The sequence below is a fragment of the Lycium barbarum genome, chromosome 2, assembly GCF_019175385.1.
Source record: "Lycium barbarum isolate Lr01 chromosome 2, ASM1917538v2, whole genome shotgun sequence".
Lineage (NCBI taxonomy): Eukaryota > Viridiplantae > Streptophyta > Magnoliopsida > Solanales > Solanaceae > Lycium > Lycium barbarum.
In genome coordinates, this window is record NC_083338.1 from 52,009,920 (window position 1) to 52,031,951 (window position 22,032).

At 40.5% G+C, this 22,032-nt stretch overlaps 1 protein-coding gene across 1 annotated transcript; it reads left to right on the forward strand.

The window, feature by feature from the left end:
• Positions 1–277: 277 nt before the first annotated feature.
• Positions 278–1,717, forward strand: LOC132628562 (uncharacterized). Its single transcript, XM_060344337.1, has 2 exons — positions 278–895; positions 1,076–1,717. Exons 1-2 carry the CDS (start codon positions 278–280, stop codon positions 1,715–1,717), a joined length of 1,260 nt encoding a protein of 419 aa, XP_060200320.1.
• The last annotated feature ends 20,315 nt before the right edge of the window (positions 1,718–22,032 follow it).

Consider the following 22,032-nt stretch of genomic DNA (forward strand, 5'->3'; position numbering starts at 1 on the left):
TGAACTACATAAAATTTTTGCAAAATTCTTCTGGAGTAATAAGGAAGAAGGGAGAAGCAGACATTGGATGGCTTAGATTGATTTATGTTTGCCAACTATGGAAGGGGGTTTAGGTTTCAAATCACTTTTTGATATTTCTAATGCTTTATTTGCTAAATTGTGGTGGAGATTCAGAACTTCTTCATCTCTGTGGGCAAACTATATGTGGAATAAGTATTGCAAAAAAATGATTCCAACTCTGGTACAATGGTAAGGAGGTACTCAAGTTTGGAAGAAGATGTTGGAGGCAAGGGATACAGTTGAGCATGAAATCTGGTGGGAAATCAAAGGGGGAACTTCAAATGTGTGGTATGAGAATTGGACAAAATTGGGAGCTTTAAACTATGTGGTTCCCACTGACTATCCAATTAATGAAGAGTTGGTAGATGTATCTGACTTAATTGAAGGGGGAGCATGGAATGATCAGTTGTTGCACCAATCTTTTCCAGCAGATATTGCAGAACACATTAAGTCAGAGATATATATAGACCAGCTACAAGGTAACTGGGATAGACCATGGTGGATGCTCACAAGTACAGGTAGGTACACAGTTAATAGTGCTTGGAATATGTTGAGACACAGAGACCATGAGGATTCTGATTTTAAACAGTTATGCATAAAAGGAGTACCTTTTAAGATTTATTTTCTGCTATGGAGAGTATTGAAGGGTAGAATTCCTACTGATGATGTCCTAATGAAGATGAAGATTCCAATAGCTTCAAAATGTTACTGCTGCTCTATTCCTCAACAGGAAACTATCCAACACCTATTCTTAACTGGACAGTTTGCTACTGATGTTTGGCAGGTGTTTAAGAATGCTGTTGGAATTCATATGAATTTAACACAGATGAAACAGGTAATCAGGACATGGTGGAAGATAGAATGAGCAGGGAAGTTTAAGCCTATCCTCCAGGCTGTACCAGCAGTGATTATATGGCAATTGTGGAAAAGAAGAAACACTATAAAGCATGGAGGAAATGTAAGTTTTAGAAGGGTAATACATGATGTTAATTGGAACCTATATTACTTAACAAAGGTGAGATATCCATGTCTTAAAAATGCACCATTTCTATGGAACGAACTGATTGATTTCCTAGAAGGGTATAAACCAATACTTGTCAGCAAGATTGTGTATTGGAATCTTCCTTATGATGGATGGTATAAGTGCAATTCCGATGGGGCTTCAAGAGGAAATCCTGGACCTAGTTCGTATGGGTTTTGTGTAAGAAATTGTCATGGAGATCTGGTGTATACTGAGTGTAAGGAGCTGGGAATCAATACTAGCATGGTAGCAAAGGCAATGGCTTTAAAGAAGGGGTTAATGTACTGTTTTGAAAATGATCTTCAACCCCTTATCATGGAGACAGACTCATTAATAATGAAGAATGTAGTTGAGGGGATATGGGAATGTCCATGGAGTATTGTTGCAGAGGTGGATATAATAAAGAAGTTAAAGGCTAGATGCAATGTGCTAATACTCCATGTTTACAGAGAAGGAAACTCACTGGCTTATTTTTTAACTAACCTAGCTTTTTATTTTGCAGGTACATCAAGGTTTAACTCTTTTGTTGATTTACCTAGTGCAGGGAAGAGGATTATTAATATGGACAAGCAGCAAATTCCCAACATCAGAATCAGAAATGCAAAGAATACATCAGGCATGGATATATTTACTTAACTCTACAACCCAATTATTAACAAGGTTTTAATGGTGGTATTATCTCTGGGGCTCATTCCATTGAAATCATGTTGATAAAAGGGAAATAAGGGGGTAAATATTATCATCTTCAGATGATGTATCCAACAAGCGAATAATATTTCAAAGGTATATCACCTTCACAGTGTTCTATCAACATAATTGGTAGAATTTCATTGGTCATTAATAACTATTTAACTCTTCAACTCAATTATTAGCAAATATTCTAATGGTGATATTAGTCCTTTGGGCTCATTCCTTAGAATTTTTGTCAATAAACGAGAAGGAAAGTTAGAAGTAAGTTTCAAGCAATATCAAAAGCCCAAAAATTCTTCATGAAGAGTGTTCTATAATGGGCTTCAGATGGACAAGAACGATTGATTCAAATAAATCAAGACACAAGCAGTCCAAAATTGAGGCGCAATACAGTGGTTTCCTAATTTATCACTTCAACATCAAGCTCAAATTACGGAAATAAGGTTGTTGCAAAAGACTTTTACCTGAAAGCAACAGATCTGGATCTTCTGAGTTTTACTCCTTGGACATGTATACATTGCACTGGTGAGAGATTTGGTGCGATAAGAAGTGTATACAGATCGGATTTCCAGCTCTATTACTGAGGAGAAGTTCCGGTGGGTCGCCGGAGTTATAGCTGACCTTCCTAATTGAGGCTTGGTTGAATATGGTCGGGACTGATTTTTATTTGGGGCTGTTCCTTTTGGTTTAGGTTTTTTTCTTTTGCTTTTTCTTTTGCTTTTGCTTTTGCTTTTGCTTTTGCTTTTGCAGAACATGGATGTTTTTACTTTCTTGTTTATTATGTACTACTATTAATAAAATATCCTCCACTAAGGTTTACTTAGTGGTTTCCAAAAAAAAAAAAATATTGGAAATTAGCATTGTACTCTCTAGTATTTCTTGTTGTACACGATAGTCTGCATCTTTTCCCCTTCCTTCGGAAGTTTCAAACTGCTTCCTTCATTTCCTTTTACTTGTCTAATTTGCATTTTGCACTCCCCTGAAATACTCAATAACAATTAAGTGCTTCTTTTACTAAATTATTTTTATTAATGACATATTGAAAATCTGTATTTAACTACTAATTCTCCAATTAATGTGAAAATAGTTAATTAATGATCTAAGCAAAATTGAAACATAATAATTAATTTTCTCCTAATTTGCTAAGTAGATAATTAAATAATAATAAATATAAGTCAATTGAAAATATATAATAAATTACTTAATTAATTAATTATGCACCATGAATAGCTTTTTGCTTTGGTTTGATAGGCAATGCCTTCTTTGATGAGTCGCCTGCTTGGTCCCTTTCCGATTTGCCTTCATTGAACGCTTCCGATTTTTGGTTCTGAATCATCTTCTTATTCGCATCCTCTTTCTCTTTCTTTTGTAATTCTTGCAGATTTAATAAATTTTTCGCTTTTTCAAGTGCCAAAAAAGAAAAAAGTAATTTTATTGATGAATCTTGTGAGTACAATATTGTTTCTCTCTTGATTCTTCTCTTCTAAACGTCTCCGTGATTTGAGGGCATTCGATAGCATATTTCTCGAATTGCAGGATGATTTGGACCTCCTAGAGATGTCTTTCTATCGCTAGGAATGTCGAGCCGTATTTCATCATTTCGGTTGATATCCGGGCAAAACTCCGTTAACAGTCTTTCGAAGAACTATGTAGTGGATGTTGCTGCTTTCTCCGATACTTTCTGAATTCCTCAGAAAACTGTGTAAATTCCTTATTTATAGTTGTAGGGAGTAGGCAGTTTAAGTGTAGATGAATTCTCTTGCCTTCTTCTGATTGGTTCATCCAAGTCATCAAGCTTATCACAAATGCTATATGATAAGGTTGCTTGTGATTGTCCAAGACATGTCATTTTGGACACTTGGCAACTTTTGATTGGTTCTTGTATTTTACTAAGATTGCCATGTCATTTGAACACATGGCATCATCTTGTTGGTCTTGAATTTGACTAGGATGTCATGTCACTTGACACGTGGCATGGGTTTGGGCTCCAGATAAAATAGACCTTGGACTTGAATTTAATATAATAGACTTATTTAATTGTGTATTCCATATTAATTGTTCAATCCAAATGAATATGGATTTAGTTCAAATTTTGTATGAATTTAACCCAATAAAATTTATTTGTCTACAAATGCCCCCTACTTCAAGAATTGTTGAGTTGACATTTGACCAACTGTAAAGACGAGACTTGAAGTAACTCTCGTGAAAAATGATCTTTATTTTGTCATTTGTGTTATTCAACTGCAAAATGTCATGAATTTGACGACAAGTTAAACTTTGAATTCTTCAGCACGGCTTTAGTAATTTGGACTTTGCATTCCAGTGTAATAATATACCAAGTCATGGTAGAGTGCATCTCCATCCAAAATTGTATTTGAATAACACTTTTTGTGATAAGTCAATTCTTTCATATGGGATCTATTTTGTTAAAATATTCGTCTTAAAGTTGAGCATTGACTAACAAATGGAGTTGGCAAATCCAAACATTATCAAACTGATAAACCAAGCTAAACTTATTCCATGTAGAATAAAGGGATGACCACCTCCGACAAGCTCTGCGGGAAACTAATTGTTGCTATAGGACACTAATTAAAAGAAGAGCATAGCTTTTTGATAAATTTATCAACATGCTTCAACTTGAGAATTCGTAGGAGATAATGATTAGCTTAATTCATTATGGGGAGATTCATTAAAGTCCAGCCAACACACGCATGTATTTTAAAATAATTAGGATTATATCTCTTCGCTGCAAAGGCTATATCCAGTCTCTCGAGCTTGTACTAATCTCTCCCATTCAAGAACGAGAATCTTAAATTAATGACTCTTCAAGCTCTCCATTTCGAAGAAAAAGTTCGCTACTACTTCATGTGAATCCTATAAAAGTGGTGCACCGGACTAATTTTTTGCATCACAACTTAGCCTCAATTTTCATAGTTCTTTCTCGAGTTCTCCTCCTCCCTGTCGTCACTCTCATTGTTTTTAGGGCCAGTAATATCGGCAGAAGGAAGTTCATATCTGCAAATCTTGAGATATTGGGATTCATGAAGGACTTGGCCATATGTTGAAGCTTCGTGCATTAGCACCGATATTCCGCATGTCATACTAGAACATTTGTGCTACTGTCGGTGCTTTCTACATTGAGGCGTCATGCCATTTTTCAACGATACTTAGCGTTAAACCGAATTTTCACGCCGTTAACACCAATCAACCGCATATAACCAAAAGCTTAATGTCATTGGGACCAACTTAAATGTCACGGCCCATTTCACAGATCATGATGACACCTACAATATTCTCCGATAGGCAAACCATCCCCACATTATTCATCATTTAAAGAAAGGAAATGTGGAAGTTAAATACATCACGAATACTACTAAACATCCTTGATAATATAAATAAGTGCGGAAAATACTTAGTCCTTACAATTCCCCCAAAACCTAATCCAACTTGTACAAGAGCATCTAAATACTTATTACAAGTCTTTGAATACTGAATAATACAACTCTCTTGAAACAACAAAAGCAGAAAATAAGATAGAGAGAGATCCACAGTTGCTGATAGAACTGAAGGCTCACCCTAAATACTCCAAAAAAGCACCTAGGGAATCAGCCATGAGGCCTAGTACTGGAACAAGAATCGGTATATGCACCCAAAGAAAGTGCAGCAAGTGTAGTATGAGTACAACACTAGTACCCGGTAGGTATCATAAGCCGACAACAAAAGGAAACACACATATCGAGTATAAAGACTGAATTTTAAGCACTAATCGAATCAATTTAAATTAACTCCCCTAAATATGCACTTTAATCTGTATTGTACGTTAAGATAGATAATCACGCATCACATAAGGAAGATAAGAGAATAATGTATAAATGAATCCGTGAATGTGTGAATGCAAATGCTTGGCCAATATCAAATCTGGTACACAAACGTTAGTTGTCATTCTGCCAAGTCGTAACCCATGGGGGACCCACGAGGTCCATATACCTTGTTGCGACGTGAAACCCGATCCCATGTAGCAGCGTGCAACCTGATTTACAGATTTTATGTGTGTCACGACTCATTTCACGGGTGATGATGGCACCTACACTATCCCCCCGGTAGGCTAACCATCCTCAAATCATTTGATCCTTTTCAAAACAAGTGTGGAATTTAAAGTTCATTGAAATCACAAAATGGTAGTCACAGTAAATATAACAACTATGGAAGAATAATTTGATGTTTACAACTTCCAACATCATGTCTTAACGTGTACAAGAGCTTCTAATATAGAATATATTATCTGAAACTGAAGTTACAAATCCCTAAATACTAGAAATAAATCATGTCCATAGGAGAAGACTTAGACAGAGAATATAAGAAGAAATCCAGGGCTGCGGGAACGACTGGTAGCCAACAAAAAAATCTCTGATGATGCCCTCGGGATCAGCACGAGGCCTTGAACAAGAACCTGAATCAACTCTGCACTCCATAAGGAGTGTAGCAAGAGTAGTATAAGCACAACACTTGTACTCGTAGGCATCATAGGCCGACAACGATTAGAAAACGCATATGAATGGAAGCAATCAACAAGAAGAGCAAATAACCAGTCAACTACAGTCACGAAAGCATACTTCAAGCAAACCTCACAGTAGTAATAATCGCAATAAATCTCAGTATCGTCAGGTCATAAGCCTCGGTGGAAGTCTCTAACCTTTGAGTCTGTCAAGGTCTAAGCAAATACCTTACAAGTAAGCAATCAACTCAAATAGAACAATGACTCAGAATTTAATGAGGAATGTGCCATACAATAAGAAATGCCATGCAGATGAAATGTGATGCTATGCAATGCCCCCCAGGCCTCCTCTCCGAATCACGTACACACATACTAAAGGCAATGCCTTAAAGTCATGACCCATAAGGGACACGTGGATTCCATATACTCATACAGAAGATCATTGCCACTTGGTCCCACACAGATGATCATTATTGTCATTGCCACTTGGTCCCACACAAATGGCCCACATAAATTATCATTATTGCTAATTGCTTCTCGGGCCCACATAGATCATACAGTTAATTCCACTATAATCATTCATGCATGTAAATGGATGATATGTAATGCATGGAATTAGATTCAACCATATCTAAATCATGGAACCAATAGCGAATATCATAACACCAGACACAACTTAATTAATCAACAAATAGTCCCTTTTTATTCATGAATTAAAAGATAAGTCAATAAATGTAACGAACCTCCCGATGACTATGGGAAATGTAGGATCACCCCACCAAATAGAACCTTCCTAAGGGTAGAACGAGCTAATAGAAACTCAGTTGTATAAGTCTAAGATCTGAAAATTTGTTGCTAATTGTTTTGTGTCCATCGGGGGGTGACATAGGAAATTATAACTCTATTAGGAATTCTGAGGCCACGGGTGGATTTGTATGATGACTTTATGTGTATGTGCATGTTTTGTTTGTAATTGTAAGGCCTCGGATGAAATATTGGGTGATAGAGTGGAAAACTGGGCAAAACTTCAAGCTTACTACCCAATTTGTACCGCTGCGGTGGGGTGTGTATCATTACGGCGGCACCGCTATAGCGGTGAACCCTTCGTTGCAAGTGGTCAGACATTATTCATGCGGGGCAGAATATCGTCTTTCAAAATACTTAGTCACACATTCTTTATTCATAAAACTCCAACACAGTTCCCCACAAGCATCTAGGGTGAAATTACAAGATAGGGCAAGAATACTCTTGAAAGGTAAGTCTTATCCATCCCTTTCAATCATTATGTATCATCTTCATGATTATCATCCCTTTTATGGGTTTTTAATGGTGAAAATAGAAATAGTAACCCTAGAAATTAATAAACCTTCTATACTTGATGGGTTATGATTGTTATCACTTATTCATCATCCAATGGCTTGGGTTAACTCCTCTTAATCATGAATTGAACCTTTAGAGCCATGAACTAAGTGAATTGAGACTTAGGGTTCCATAAAAATGGTAGCTTGGACACGGAAACTGCTTGTAATCGGGGTGTTGATTTAATATTGTTATAGTTGATGGTTAGTGATTACTAAGGCCCTTGTTAGGTTGTTTTACACTTAGAAATCATTCACCAATTGAAATGGGGCTAAAGGGAAGGGTGTCTTACATTGATTTTGTGACTAGAATAATTGTGACTCATTGAGCATTCTAATTTCTAGACGCCGAGCGTTCCAAGGCTTTACGGAAGGGAAAAGCTGTAGTAGAGTGATTCGAGTTGTTCCAGCTCTACGTTTAAGGTAGGTTGCGGTCTACTTGAGTTGGACTTTGATTAGTTTGATTGTATGTGTTGTGAATTCTATAGGAGAAAGCATGTCTAGTCTTTATGCATGATATTGTGTGTGTGAACTCCTATATGTAAATGATTGAGTGACTGTGTAGCCTTCGTGCCCCTATTCATGTGTGTTGAATCTACAGTTGATGTTGTTGTGATAAGAAGTTAATATGATCTTCTCGGTGAAACTGTAATATGGGATGATGATTCGAGCATTGAAAATGAGAGGGGAAGAAATAATATGATGTATAGATATATGGAAAGGCACAATGTGGCCTAGATTATGGGCTCGTGGTCTGAGGTTCTTTTCGAAAACGAGAGATACATTGATGTGGCCCGCATCCGAGGTTCTTTCCGGAGCGGAGGTTTACGCTTAGGTCCGATGAGTATCCGGAACGAGTGGTACATGGACACCATGGGTCCCCTATAGGTTATGACTACTGATTAATGACATCAGTTAGCATGTTTGTACAGTGAGTATGATTATTGTGGTAGACTTATTCCTGTTAGTGATTCTCGTTGATTTGATTTCTTGCTATTTGGGTGACTTGATTGGTGATTATCCATGGTTAACTTATTGTGGTTTATTTATTTCATGTATGTTCAATGGCTTGTTTATTCTATTAATTTTATGAGATATGCATGATACTAATCTTAGTCAGTCTATGATATCTACTGGTACATAGTATTTGTATTGATACTACCTTGCTATATTCTTTTGAGTACAGATTGTGATACAGAGACTGCTACCCGCCCTCACATCTAGCGTTGAGGACGTTGTTGACAGATTTAGGGTGGGCTTCTATCCATGCCAGGCTGCCCGAAGATCTTCCTCTTATGATGTCTATTTCCTATTTCGAACATTATGATTATTTGTTAGAAAAATTTCATTCCTGAGACATGTTTTAGATTAGAGTCTTTGTACGATGACTTTCGGATTTCGGGAAATTGTAATAGTTAGGACTTCCGCATTTACTTCATTATTTATGGCATGACTTATTTTGATTATCTTATGCTTGAATGAGTAGATGACTTGTGTGTTGGTTCGCCCACTAGGAGTTAGTGTGGGTTCCAATCATGGTGGGTTGGGTCGTGACAAGAAAACAACAACACAAACCATAATTACAAACAAATATGGCAACGAGCCCACATAACAACATCCATACCAAACCAGCGGGTTTATCACCACCACCATGCCCGAAGGCCTATCATGCTTTCCCCGTCAATAACCACCATCTACGTACATTCATTAATTGGAATCTAAACATAAGTAAGCCGTAACCTACCTCGAAGGCCGAGCGTGAGCCACGAACAATCAAGCCAAGCCTTTTCTTTTCAGGGTGCTTCCAAACAATGAAGGTCTATCAATAATGAATTCTATGTTAGAATACGAATCTATGAACACCCATGCTATTACACTTCTAAGTAGAACCGCAAACACCACTGCCAAAAGTGATCCTGGGCCCACAAAGGTAAAATCAGAACTTAAAGTTAAATCTACCCTACTCATAGTCTAATTAGTCATAATGTTGATTATCATCACCTTCTAATCACAAATGAGCCTTCAGTTTTGTTATTTACCCAAATCCCAAAATGTGCTAAACCATCATTTAAAATCATGGATTGAGTTGGAAATTGTATTTAGAAGTTGGAAATTGTATTTAGAACTAGTCTACTCATAGATTAATAAGCCTAAATCTAAAAGGTAGATTCAAAAAGCCAAAATCATGGCACTTAATCTCATGAAAACACTGTCTTAGGAGTATTTAAGTTAAAACCCAAGATTTTCTACCCATAATTAAGAAAAGGAAAGGTGAAGTAAGGAGAAGATCATAATTCTATACTAAGATTGAGCTCAAGAATTACCCTCAAGAAGAAGCTTGAATTTCCCTTCTCAAAGCTCCCTAAATCGATGTGTGAAAATCAATTTATGTGAATGAGGAATTATGACACCAAATAGGGATTTTATGGACTGATTAGCAATTCCTGCAGAACCGGTCTGAGGCTCACAGGTGCAGCCTCGCTTCTGCGTAAAAGTGCCCGCCAATGAGGAAATTACTAAACCCCCAATATTCCATTGGAACAAAGAAACTATCACGGATGTGGGCTCGCAGGTGCAGCCCATGGTTCGCAGGTGCGGTGCACCTGAAACAGAAGTAAGTCTCTCACTAAATCTAATCCAACTCACTTTTCCAACCAAGTCAATAGCATTGAAAAGGAACTACGAGAAGGGTATTCTTGGGGAGAATCCATAACGACCAAACGGGTCATTACATCAGATACCAATTAAACAACCGTTTGTCCTCAAACGGAAGAGAACGAAGGAAAGGTACGTAAATCTGTATGGAGCTAGGGATATCCATGACAACTTTGAAAAATATGTACTCCAGAGTCCGAAAGAGCACCAACAAGTTCGAATTGTCTTTTCAAGCGCTAACCCCGCCTATGAAATACGAACCGTAACAGATGGTGACTCTGTTGGGATTTAACGGTTCTAACCATAAGGATTCCAATAAAATATGAGTATATTTACTTTAACTGTTTATGTGTTTACTTTCCCGCACTATTAACTGTCATTGCATGCATATCATAACTCCGCCACTCTTGACATTTATTTTACACTTTCTTTCAAAGACTACTTCGCGGAGCACGTGGTCGTTCCTTCAATATATAACCAAAATATTTCTTTTGGAACCATTATGAGGCGGGGTTGGTTCACGGTTGCCCAACAGCCCTAATAATTCAACCCCAATTGTCCGCTCGGGTTCCCAGTCTTTTCTGAAAAGCCCTCTCTAGTGAAAACTAGGATAGAGCTAAGCCAAATCCCTACGGAACTAGAGTATTCATACTTAGACGAGCCTCGGGTATCTCAGACTTACGTAAGGATCATTAAGAGAGATACCTTGTGTTTAGATGGTCTATGACCCGAAGAACACCGCATTTTATTTATGTGCGATGTGGAAGCATGCTTGGGCCTATGTGATGAACCATTGACCCTACGAGGAAGGGGGAAATCTTAATCGTGTTTTTTTTTTTTGTAGATGGAACGCAGAATCCATTTCGACTTAGTTACCAAGGCTCCAGACTTATTGAGAGCTTGGTGGGAATGGTTAGGTGATGCTCATCGAAGGGCAATTAGTTGTACTCTAGGTCATCTACCCTCTATCATGACAATGAAGGGTCACTCGGAGTTAATAGAGGTATTATCCGGGTATTGGGACGATAAGGAAATGTTGTTCTGCTTAGTAATATCGAGATGAATCTGACCCTAGAGGAAATTAGAGATGCCACAGACAGCAATGAAACCTGTCTAAGGAGGCGACACAAGCTGTTATTCCCATAAAGGCCCACCGTTGGCCAAATCATGAAGTTTCTTGCCTTAACTGAAACACCCTGGGCACAAGGACCCACTGTAGCCTTTAGGGATCTGTACCAGAGGTTCGGGACTTCATCGGGCATAATCTAAATCAAAGGGAGTTCAAGAGTAGAGAAGAATGGGAAGTTATTAGACCTTTGACGTTTGCCATAGCCCTACTAGGCACTATGGTATTCCCGGAGGATGAGTCACTGTCCATAGACACTCGAGTGATCTACTTGGCCCATAATCTTCTACGGCATAACCAGGGATCATGAAACAAAGTATTTTGGCCTGGCACCTATCATTCTAGCAAACATTTTTCGGGCTTTAGACAAATGCCGGAGTCATTTCCGATACTTCCAAGGGTGTAACATGTTGCTACAATGGTAGATTATCAAACACATCAGCATGGCTGAAGGAGTTCAGTATCTGAGATACAACAACAAGATAGACCGCCTCACAAATTACTGTCCAACTCATGGTCACATGTCCAAAAGGGTGTGGGCCTACTTCTTCACAGAGTTGACTGAAGATATGATCCAGTGGATGTTCCCTGACTTCATTTCTGAGAGCATAGTGGTTCGGGGCAAAAATTGCCCATTTGTACCATTAGTTGGGGTTCAAAGAATCCATCCTTATTATCCATCTCGGGTTTTAAGGCAATTTGGTAAAATGCAAGTGATACCCCAAATGGGGAACCCCTAACAATTCACCATTAAGCATATCGAACAGAAAATTAAGAATGCTGGTACAATCCTCAGGGAATAGAATGGCCGTGTGAGTTGGGGTCTAGATACTTTAGCTCCAAACAGGTTCGAAGCAGAGTGTGACCCAGGGTATTATGAGTGGTTACAGAAACACTTGGCCTGTGCATCCGTCCCAGGGCCCACACTTCATCACGATGCCCGAGAAGAGAAATGATTAAAAGAATATTTGGAAAGCATACATGAGAACTTGTCCAAGATCTTGGAAGAAACATACCCGGTGATAGTCAGAATGGAGAAGTATCAAGCACGACTTCGGATTCAGACCACCCTTCGAAGGGTCAAGAAAGCTAAGACGAACCAAGCCTCGACATCAGCCGCAGGAGGAGGACCCTGCTGATTTATTGCTTTATTATAAGCCCCAAGTCGGCTTCATCATCTTTGTAATCCCTTCGGGGAAGATATTTTTATTATTTATTAACTAATGATGATTTTAGGGGCAATGGTTTATCTTCACAAATGGCACTTGCATGTTTCAAACGATTAAGGAAGCCTTAGCTCAAAAAGGCCTTAGGAACACGAGCAGTATAAATATTTGCAAATTGCATGATTGCTTGCTATATGCTTCACCAGCTTACTTGTTACGTGTATTGTTATATATTAAAGCTTGAGTACAATTGATCCAATGATCTTAACTACACACCAAAAAAAACCATGAGACTTAAAACTTACCCGAATTTATATCCACTAAAGGTTGACTTACAATGGCTAATCAAAGAGTGACGGAAGCGCGGACTTTAGGGGAGACAGGTGAGATGCTACGGGATAAGGTGCTACAAATGGAAAAGAATCTCCAGGAAATATAGAGAAAATCGAGGAGGTGGACAGATTGCTGGACATGGTTGGGAATCCGCCAAAAGGCATACCCCAACAGCAATACTATGGGAATGTCCCGGAAGAAGTAAGAGAATTGGTGCTGAATTATACACCCTTAGAGAGAATGCTTGTGACGCTAAGAGAAGGGACTCTAGAAGGAGTAAATGAAGACCAAGGGGCTAGGTTAGACTAGTGGGGGATGGAATCATACCTACAAGAAGAGTCGGAGCCTCAACAGGAAGCCTCTGAACCCATTGAGGAGGAAGAACCCATAGAAGAGGAAGAGCCGGAAGAGGAAGAGGAAAAGCCTCAGGATATTGAGGAAGAAGAATTAGAGCCTATTGACATAGAGGTTGAGGACGAAGAGGAACCATTTGAGATGTTTCCCAAGTTTCAAGAAGAAGAGAATGATATAAATGATGAATCTGATAATTATACCCCAACCGACGAGGGATCTGACTTCTATGCACCCTCACCCGTGCTAATGTCTGCCGCCTCTACCATGGCGTCAGAGAACTTTGGGAGAGCAGACCCTCCCGAACCTGCTTGGTAAGGCATATCCTTCAAAGCCTATTCCTCCCCATTCAGAGTGGCCCCACAGCCCGTCACTTGTAAGGCGGTATTCGAAAAGATGATCGCCACAAGAATGTCTTGCACCACTAGGGCCCTACTGCCACCGCCCAATTTGGTGTACGCTTACAAAAGATCCATTTCACTGCAATCAGGCGGGCCACACCTTGAATGAGTGTTTGGGGTTAAGGAAGAAGATTAGCAGCTTAATCAATGATAGGATCATCTGGACCTTGTGGAGACCATACAGCCTACTAGTCCATGACGCTATTGTCCCAGGAGAAGAGGTTACCGCTGAAACCCAGATTTGGCGATATGATTTCAAGGTCTTCGAGGAATCGTACGCTCGCATCTTCTCAACTCTGGCTACCTTAAGAAAGATTAGACCCGTATGGCCTGTCCACGAGCCCACGCCATTAGGGCCCAACAGGAACAAATTTTGCTTGTACCATATTGGAGCTATGGGACATGACATAGAAGAATGTTACGCGTTCAAGCTCGAGCTCAAGTACAAGATCAGTGCGGGAGAGATTTTGGTCATCCTCCCGCCATAGTACTGAGAAGAAAGGAACGATGAGAAAGCGAGTTCTTAAGGACTGCGACTCGCAAAGCTATATTTTTGGGTAGCTATTAGGTGTCCCCATTTTGCACATTAAAGCTTCCCTCTCCCCATAAATATTGTAAGGAATGGCGCCGACCCGACGTCCCTATGGAGGGATACGCGGGAAGTGTTATGTCCCGTGTTTTCGTATAAGTGGAAATCGAGAAATAATTAAGATTTGTGCTTTATGAGGAAATATTGTGATTTTAATGAATATGGCTATGTTGGTTATGAAATCATTGATGGTAGGACATTGGGGAAGGCCGAGGGTAAATTTGGAATTTCGGAAATTAGTTTCGGGAATTACAAAACGGGACGTTTTATGAATTGGGCCAAGAAAATATAAAACAAAATGAGGCCCAAAGTTTGATGGGGTGGCCGGCCATAGCCAAGGCCCAAGCCCCTTCTTAATGATCATGTGCTATCCACATGACCAATAATTGGATATATATCCTTATGCTCCTTTTGAATTTTCAAGAAAACCAAGATAAACATAAAGAAAAATTGAAGAACACCCAAGAAGGGGTTCTCGGCCGAATAGGAGAAAAGGAAAAAAAAAATCCCAAGCCTTTGATTCTAATCCAAAAATCTTAGTTTCTACATAGTTGTGAAGTACTCAAGACCCTCTTCAACGGGGTACAATTTGTTTGGCACAAGAACTACGTTTGCGGCAAATCGGAATTTCAAGAAAAAGGTGAGAAATCTATGTTTTGTGTTATGAAATGGGTTTATATGTTATAGTGATTGATGTTGCATGAAGATTAAGGAATGGTGTTGTGTTTGTGCATGGCGTGTGTGTGTGAGAAGGGTGTGTTTGGCCGTGAGCCATATTAGTTGGAAGGGAAGGCGAATTTCATTCTATTTAGTTTGTTAGTTGCGTCGTTGTGACCTTTATAACGTAAATGATTGATTAATGAATTGAATTGGCGTTGGAAAAGGATTTCGGAACATTATCGGAAAGTATACACCTTTGGTATATTTGTGTATATCATTGTATATTTATGATACTAAAGACTTTAAATATGACTTATGGTTGATGTTAGTGAATTCGGAATGAAACGACGCAAGTTAGAACGTTCGTTGTAAGTTTTGATGTTTAGAAAGAAATATGGAAAGTAATGAATTTTGGGAAATTTTGTACATGGTTTGGAATATATTTGGGATGTGATTGCATAATCTTGAACGAGTGAATGAATACAATAATGTGGATATAGATTTGGAATTGTGAAGTTTGAATGAAAGATTGTCAACTTGTGTAGTAAGGTAGAACTTTGAAGTTAGAATGATTTGATTGTGATTTATGTTGTTTGTGATGTTTGGGTTGTTGTTGTTGGTGTATTTTGAGCCGAGCTAAGTCTCGGGGATGTTAGATTTATAGGGGAAATGCTGCTGAAATTTCGGTAGACAAAAATCAAGTTAATGGAACTTTAAGCCTAAGAATCTCAAATTGGTAACTTTGACCATTTGCAGATTTCGGACGAAACGGGATTTGATTTTTGGGAGAGCATAAGACGTCTATAAGGTATGTAAAGCTTCCCACTTCTTCGTTTGGCATATCTTAGTATGTTAGGTGAATATCGGAACTTCCGGAGCAATTCTGCTCCTCGAAACCCGATCTATAAAACGACTACTATTCATTCAATTCGATTGAAGCCTAAAGGCTCTATTTTGGCTAGAATGCGACCCAATGCCCGAAACCTATCGAAATGTGATCGGGTTACCTTGAAAATCATTATGTATGACCATTTTGCCTCTAAATGTTCGTAAATTATGTTCGCCACCTCGATTTGACCCGAGGTGGGCCCGCTAACCCCGAGACGCCCTATCTGTCCTATCGGGCTCTCCTTTTGAATGAAGTTTGATATGAACCCTTTGATCTCGAAACATTCCTCTATGAGATATGCTTCGATTACTACGATATGTTAAATTACGCTTTTGAGCTATATGCACCACTTTGGAAACGTTTTGTGAAATGAACATTCGTACCAACTAACGATTTGACTATTTTGGTTTATGAAAGGATATATGAACTCATTATGTTTTGAAAGGCTATTTTGAAATATGAATTGCATTTGTTTGCTCACGACTCCGCTCGTGCCCTATTATGACTTCGTTCACCGGTTCCCGGGCCGGTTATGATTCGTGCGCCCTATGATAATTCGGTCGTATGTTGTGTTCCAGTTCCCGAGACCTCGCCATAGGGCCGGGATTCTGCTTGGAGTTATGCTGTGATATGGCTGGTGATGCGATACGCTCCCATATGTTTGTGTTCGGGGATGTACGGAGATTTGAAACCTTCTGGTGTTATGCTGTGTGTGGCGCCAGCGTCGGAGTGGCGACCACGTTCTTGAGCGTTTGCATGATTTCGTCTGCATTATGTATATGTATATGATTTGATATGGATTTTGACATACCGATTTGTACTCCACTGTGTTACCTGATTTGCTTTTAGTTTGGCCCATATTTCTGTACTCCGTGTTTTACATACTCAGTACATATTTCGTACTGACCCCCTTTCTGTACTCCACTGTAGGCTTCCCTTTCTGCTATCTTGGAGTACTCCCTCTGATCCGGAGTCCACTTTTGGTACAGACTTCTTGTGCTATGTATATACTCTGTGCATTTGACTATTTGGGTACGGCGGGGCCCTGTCTCGCCATATGTCTTTGTTTTGGATTCGTAGAGGCCTGTAGTCATATATGTGGGGCGAGGGTCCTATATATGTTTGTTTGATTTTGTTTTCTGGTCTTAAAGCGGTCCGTTTGTTATGATGGCCCTAAATGGCCCTTATGCTTATATTTGCACTTCTGACCGGCGATGTCTATTCCGCCGCTCAGTTTGGATTCGATATGACATTTTGATTTGTGCGACCGCTTAAGACATATTTTGATATAAATTCTGGTTGATATGACTTTTATGAATTTTTGGAATATGCTCGGATTTGGTAAATGAATATGTGGTTTGGTCTGGGTACCCAGGTAGGGTTCCAGTCGCGGCCCACGGGGCTGGGTCGTGACAGGAAGCCCTAGTCGGGCCTACTCTGGGGATGTCTTTAGTTAGGGTTAGACCAAAGGATATATAGGAAAAGTAAATATCCTTCTTTTTTAAACGAACTGCGATAGGGATTGATTTCTCCTAGTGGGATATGTAGGCAGTCTACGTAAGACTCGGCCCCTATGTAATATAAATTGTAATCTCCCTTCCCCCCCCCCCCCCCCCCCCCGAATTTGTTTTAATCAATTTGAAGGGTTGCTATAGTAAGTCAACCATAAAGCCCATTGAACCAAGATCAACCCAAACATAAAAGGCCCATAACATCCGAACCTTTAGAACAAGGGTCAAAAAATATTCAAGCTTTAATATATGACTTTATGTGCTACGTGCGCTTTAAATACCAATATGTGATATCTTGCTTTATATCTAATGTTAAGTAACAAACTTTGTCTGCCGTTGAGTTATTCTTATCTTATAGAACAAAGCCGATTAGTGTAATACTGCAAGCTGGCATACTTCACAAGGTCTAAAGCCGCGTTAGCATCCCTCTCAGATAAAGGGAAGGACAAAATGACTGGTAACCCGGAAGAGGTGAGAAATGCGTTCATTCTCCGCGAGGGAGATACCCAAGACCCACAGGAAGTATCGTCTCAAGAAGATGTGATCGTGACATTACTAACTACCGTCACGGCCCTCCAAGAAAAGGTAGCTAGGAATGAGGCAGCCAATGCCGACAAGGACGCCTCAACTGAAGAAGGAAGGCCTCCTCCTCCTTTCCCATCACTAAGCTCCCCAGTACCCGATCACTTTTCTATATATCCACCAGGAACCATCCCGCCTCCATTAAATCCAACTGATCCGAATGACATTGGTACTTCTTACCGCACTTCACCACCAACGAAATACACCCAAATCCCAGGGACTACTCACTCGGTCCCTTCTTACCAGCTTCCCCAGCTGTTATTCATACACCCGGCAAACCAAGTACCTACTCCAGCCCCACCAACTGGGCAAACAACCACTGCCCCACTCAACTATCCCACTCACCAAGTATCCTTCTTCACTCCTAACATACCAAATGAATTCTCCCCAGGGCATAAAGAGCTAGACCATTACGAGGAAATTGAGAAGGCCTGAAGGGCTGAACAGGATAAACGTGAGAGAGATATGAAAAAAAAAAGATGTAGGGGTTGCTGGAAAGATCCAACAAGTCCGCAAAAAAAGCTACGGGCCTAAGATATGACGACCTGTGCATGCACCCATACTTGGACCTACCATAAGGGTTCAAAATCCAAAAATTTGAAATGTTTAATGGGACAGGGAATTCCAAGGCACACCTCCGCTCCTACTGTGAACAATTGGTTGGGGTTAAGAAGAATGATCGTCTGATTATGCGACTATTCAGTCATAGTCGAACTGGCGAAGCCGCTGAGGGTTCGCAACCCAAGTCATGATCCAATGGCTCACTTGGGAGGACATGGCAGAATCCTTCATGGGGAGATTTCGTTTTAATGTCGAAACGGCACCCGATCGCTACTACCTCGAGAAGGTCAAACAGAAGTTGACAGAGAATTATAGGGAATTCGTTAGTAGATGGAGGGTCGAGGCAACCTGTGTGCAACCATCAATATGTGAGGAAGAGCTGGTCTCCGTGTTCATCCTATCCTAGGAGCCTGATTTCTACGACAGAATGTTGCCCATGGCTGGGAGGCCATTTGCTGAGTTGGTCAAAATGGGAGAGGCCATAGAAGATGGTCTCAAAATCAGGAAATAGTTAGTATCTTCAACAAAGCCTCTGGACAAGCTGCTGCAGCAACCTTCCGCAAAAACAAAGAGGATGTGGCGAGCATATCCCACATTCCAAACCGAAGCGCAAAAGAACCACAATCCTCCCACATAACTCCGCCTCTCATAAATTACTTCTCACCTCCTTACAACCCAGCACCTGTATATTACGCACAGCCAAACTTCACCACCACTGTACCAGTCTACACGGCTCCGCTTAGTGTCCGTGTACCTGCTTCTGTCTACAAAGCACCACCACAACAGACATATCAACCACCTCAACTAAACTACCATCCACCACAAAATAACCCACCACAAGCTTATCCACCTCTAAACTACTAAATTCAACCACGGCCCCAACATATAATGCTTCACATCTTGCTTTCGAGAGAAAGCCAATGAGAGAGTTCACAACACTCATCGATCCTAGAGCTCAGCTCTTTTAAAGGCTATTAGCCGAAGGCCTAATCCATAAGGTCCCTCCGAAACCAGTGCGGCCCGATAATAGGTTCTACAGAGTCGATTAGACTTGTGCCTACCATTCAGGGGGAAATGGGCACATCATAGAAGATTGCATAAAATCTCAAACATAAAATTCAGGATCTGATCGACAAAAGGGAAATCATCTTGGAAACCACAGCTCCCAATGTGAACACAAATCCGTTACCCAACTATGGGAACAATAGGGTCCATATGATTGAAAGGGACGAAGATTGGGAAGCTTGACGAGCATTGGTTCCCATACTAGTTGAATATATGGAAAAATAGTAGCCTTCCTCACACTCCAGGAGTGCCCCAACTTCAAAGTTTTGGTCTCGGCGCCAGGAGCTCCAAAGGTTATACCAGGGTTCAGGACTTTGGTCCCAGCACTCATAGTAGCCCAGACGGCACAACAAATTGCGCCTGCTCCCAAAGTGCTAATCACTGTACAAGCAGCCATGGCTCAAGGCATGACCCGCTCGGGGAGATGTTACACTCCTGAAGAACTGGCTCAAAATGCCACATGGAAAGAAAACACCCAAAAGAGAGCAATAACCAAAGGAGAAGCTGAAGATTTTTGGCGGCGTATGCGACCAAATGACTACTCCATTGTTGAACATTTGAAGAAGACACCGGTATAAATATCGGTGTTGTCATTGCTGGCCAGCTCCTCATCACACATGCAGGCCCTCATGAGAGTGTTGGATGATGCACATGTACCAGCTGGTACGAGCAGCAAAGACTTGGCTAGGTTGGTAGCCCACATCATCGGAGAACATAAAATATGTTTCTCTAAAGAAAGGAACCTCCCACAACATAGCTCTTAACATCACTGTAGAATGTCGCAGCAAGGCAATAGGGAGAATGCTTGTGGGCAATGGATCGGGTCTCAACATCTTCCCCATCACCACATTAACACAGCTTGGCTACGACGTGGGTAAAATCCGCTAGAATGGGACGAACCTCAAGGAATTTGATGGGTCCCAAAGGGATTCCCTGGGAGAAGTAAACCTATAGATCCAAGTTGAGCCCGCCTCCTTCATGGAAGAATTCCAAGTCATGGCAATCACTGCCAGCTACAATATGCTCTTGAGAAGACCCTGGATAGATTCTGCTGGTGCGGTACCATCAACCCTGCACCAGGTCATAAAGTCTGAATGACAGAGCCAAGAAATTGCGGCCACAACCGAAAATGATACCAGAAATATTCTTAAAACATCATATCTGTGATTGAGGGGATCCCCCTCCAATAAAAATTCCATGTGCTGGAATACGTTGACGGCACCCATTCAGAAGGGGAGGTGGATAAGCCAATGCCAGCAGTCTACAGAATGATCGCCTCCACTACGCTGAGAAATGGTTTTGAAATAGGAAAAGGCTTGGGAAGAAACCTTGAAGGGATAGAAAGGCCTATGCCAATCCCAAAAGAAAATTACCACTTCGGTCGAGAGTATACACCTAGCGAGGATGAGCTCACAAGGGCTATCAGGAGAGAACCCAGAACGAGAAATCTGCCTCGACCAATACCGTATTTATACCAGTCATTTCCCATAAAGATGTTGATGCCGAATGGAGAAGAATTCGATGGGGGTCTCGAGTCGCTGTTTCAAGAACAGGGATGCTACGCGATCACGTAGGAAAGCCAGGAGACGCCCACCATACGAAGCCTAAGACCAGGAGAGCACCTAGACAATTAGACATCTACTCCCCCTCTGGGCTCCTTGGTAGAGAGATGGGTTTTCCTTAAAATCTTGCCGAGGCCCGAATGACCGCCTTTTCTAAATTATTTCGTGATGTTTAAAACATGGAAATTGTCCGACGTTGTTCCGAACTAGGACCACAGTCTGTAACCAATTACTCTTGAATTAATAAAAAGCCTCGATCTACATAAAACTGCTATCATTATCAGATAATAATAACGAAAGTTTTCTAACTAACCACGCATAACAAAGAATAATAAACCTAATTTTACATTGCCTCGCCTTTTCAGTAGTAACTGTAATAAAGCATTTGAAAATGTCATGACGTCATGAAATGAACAAGGAAAGTAGTCAGCAGGAGTACGAGGAGTGCGACGAAGCGACAATGATGCCAGAGGGACTGGTAGAAGAGTTGGGAGAATTAGAAGATAAGAAGAAGCCAAATATGAACGAAACAGAGGTAATCAACCTCGGTGATGAACAAGATGTCAAAGAGACACGAATCAGTGCTCACTTGGGAGCACTACAGAAAAAAAGCTCATAGCTCTATTGAAGGAATATGTAGATGTGTTCGCCTGGTCATACGCAGATATGCCAGGGTTGAGCACTGAAATTGTAGCCCATATATCGCCTATTAAGGAGGCTTTGCTATGGTCAAGCAAAACACCGGAACATTTAAGCGAGACATGAGTATCAGGATAAAAGACTAAGTAGAGAAACAGATTGTCACGACCCGACTAGGGGCCGTGACGAGTACCCGATACTTGTACCGAGCACCCCTTAGCTATCTTATATAAACAGTGCCATATATTTTTTTTTTGAAACATAAACTGGCAAACATAGTTAATACTTTAGACAACAACATTATTAAGCATTCGTTAG

Coding starts and splice junctions, on each gene's coding strand:
- LOC132628562 (XM_060344337.1), top strand. CDS start 278: ATGTTGGAGGCAAGGGATACAGTTGAGCATGAAATCTGGTGGGAAATC. Junction 896..1,075: donor ATTTAACACAGATGAAACAG/GTAATCAGGACA, acceptor TACTTAACAAAG/GTGAGATATCCATGTCTTAA.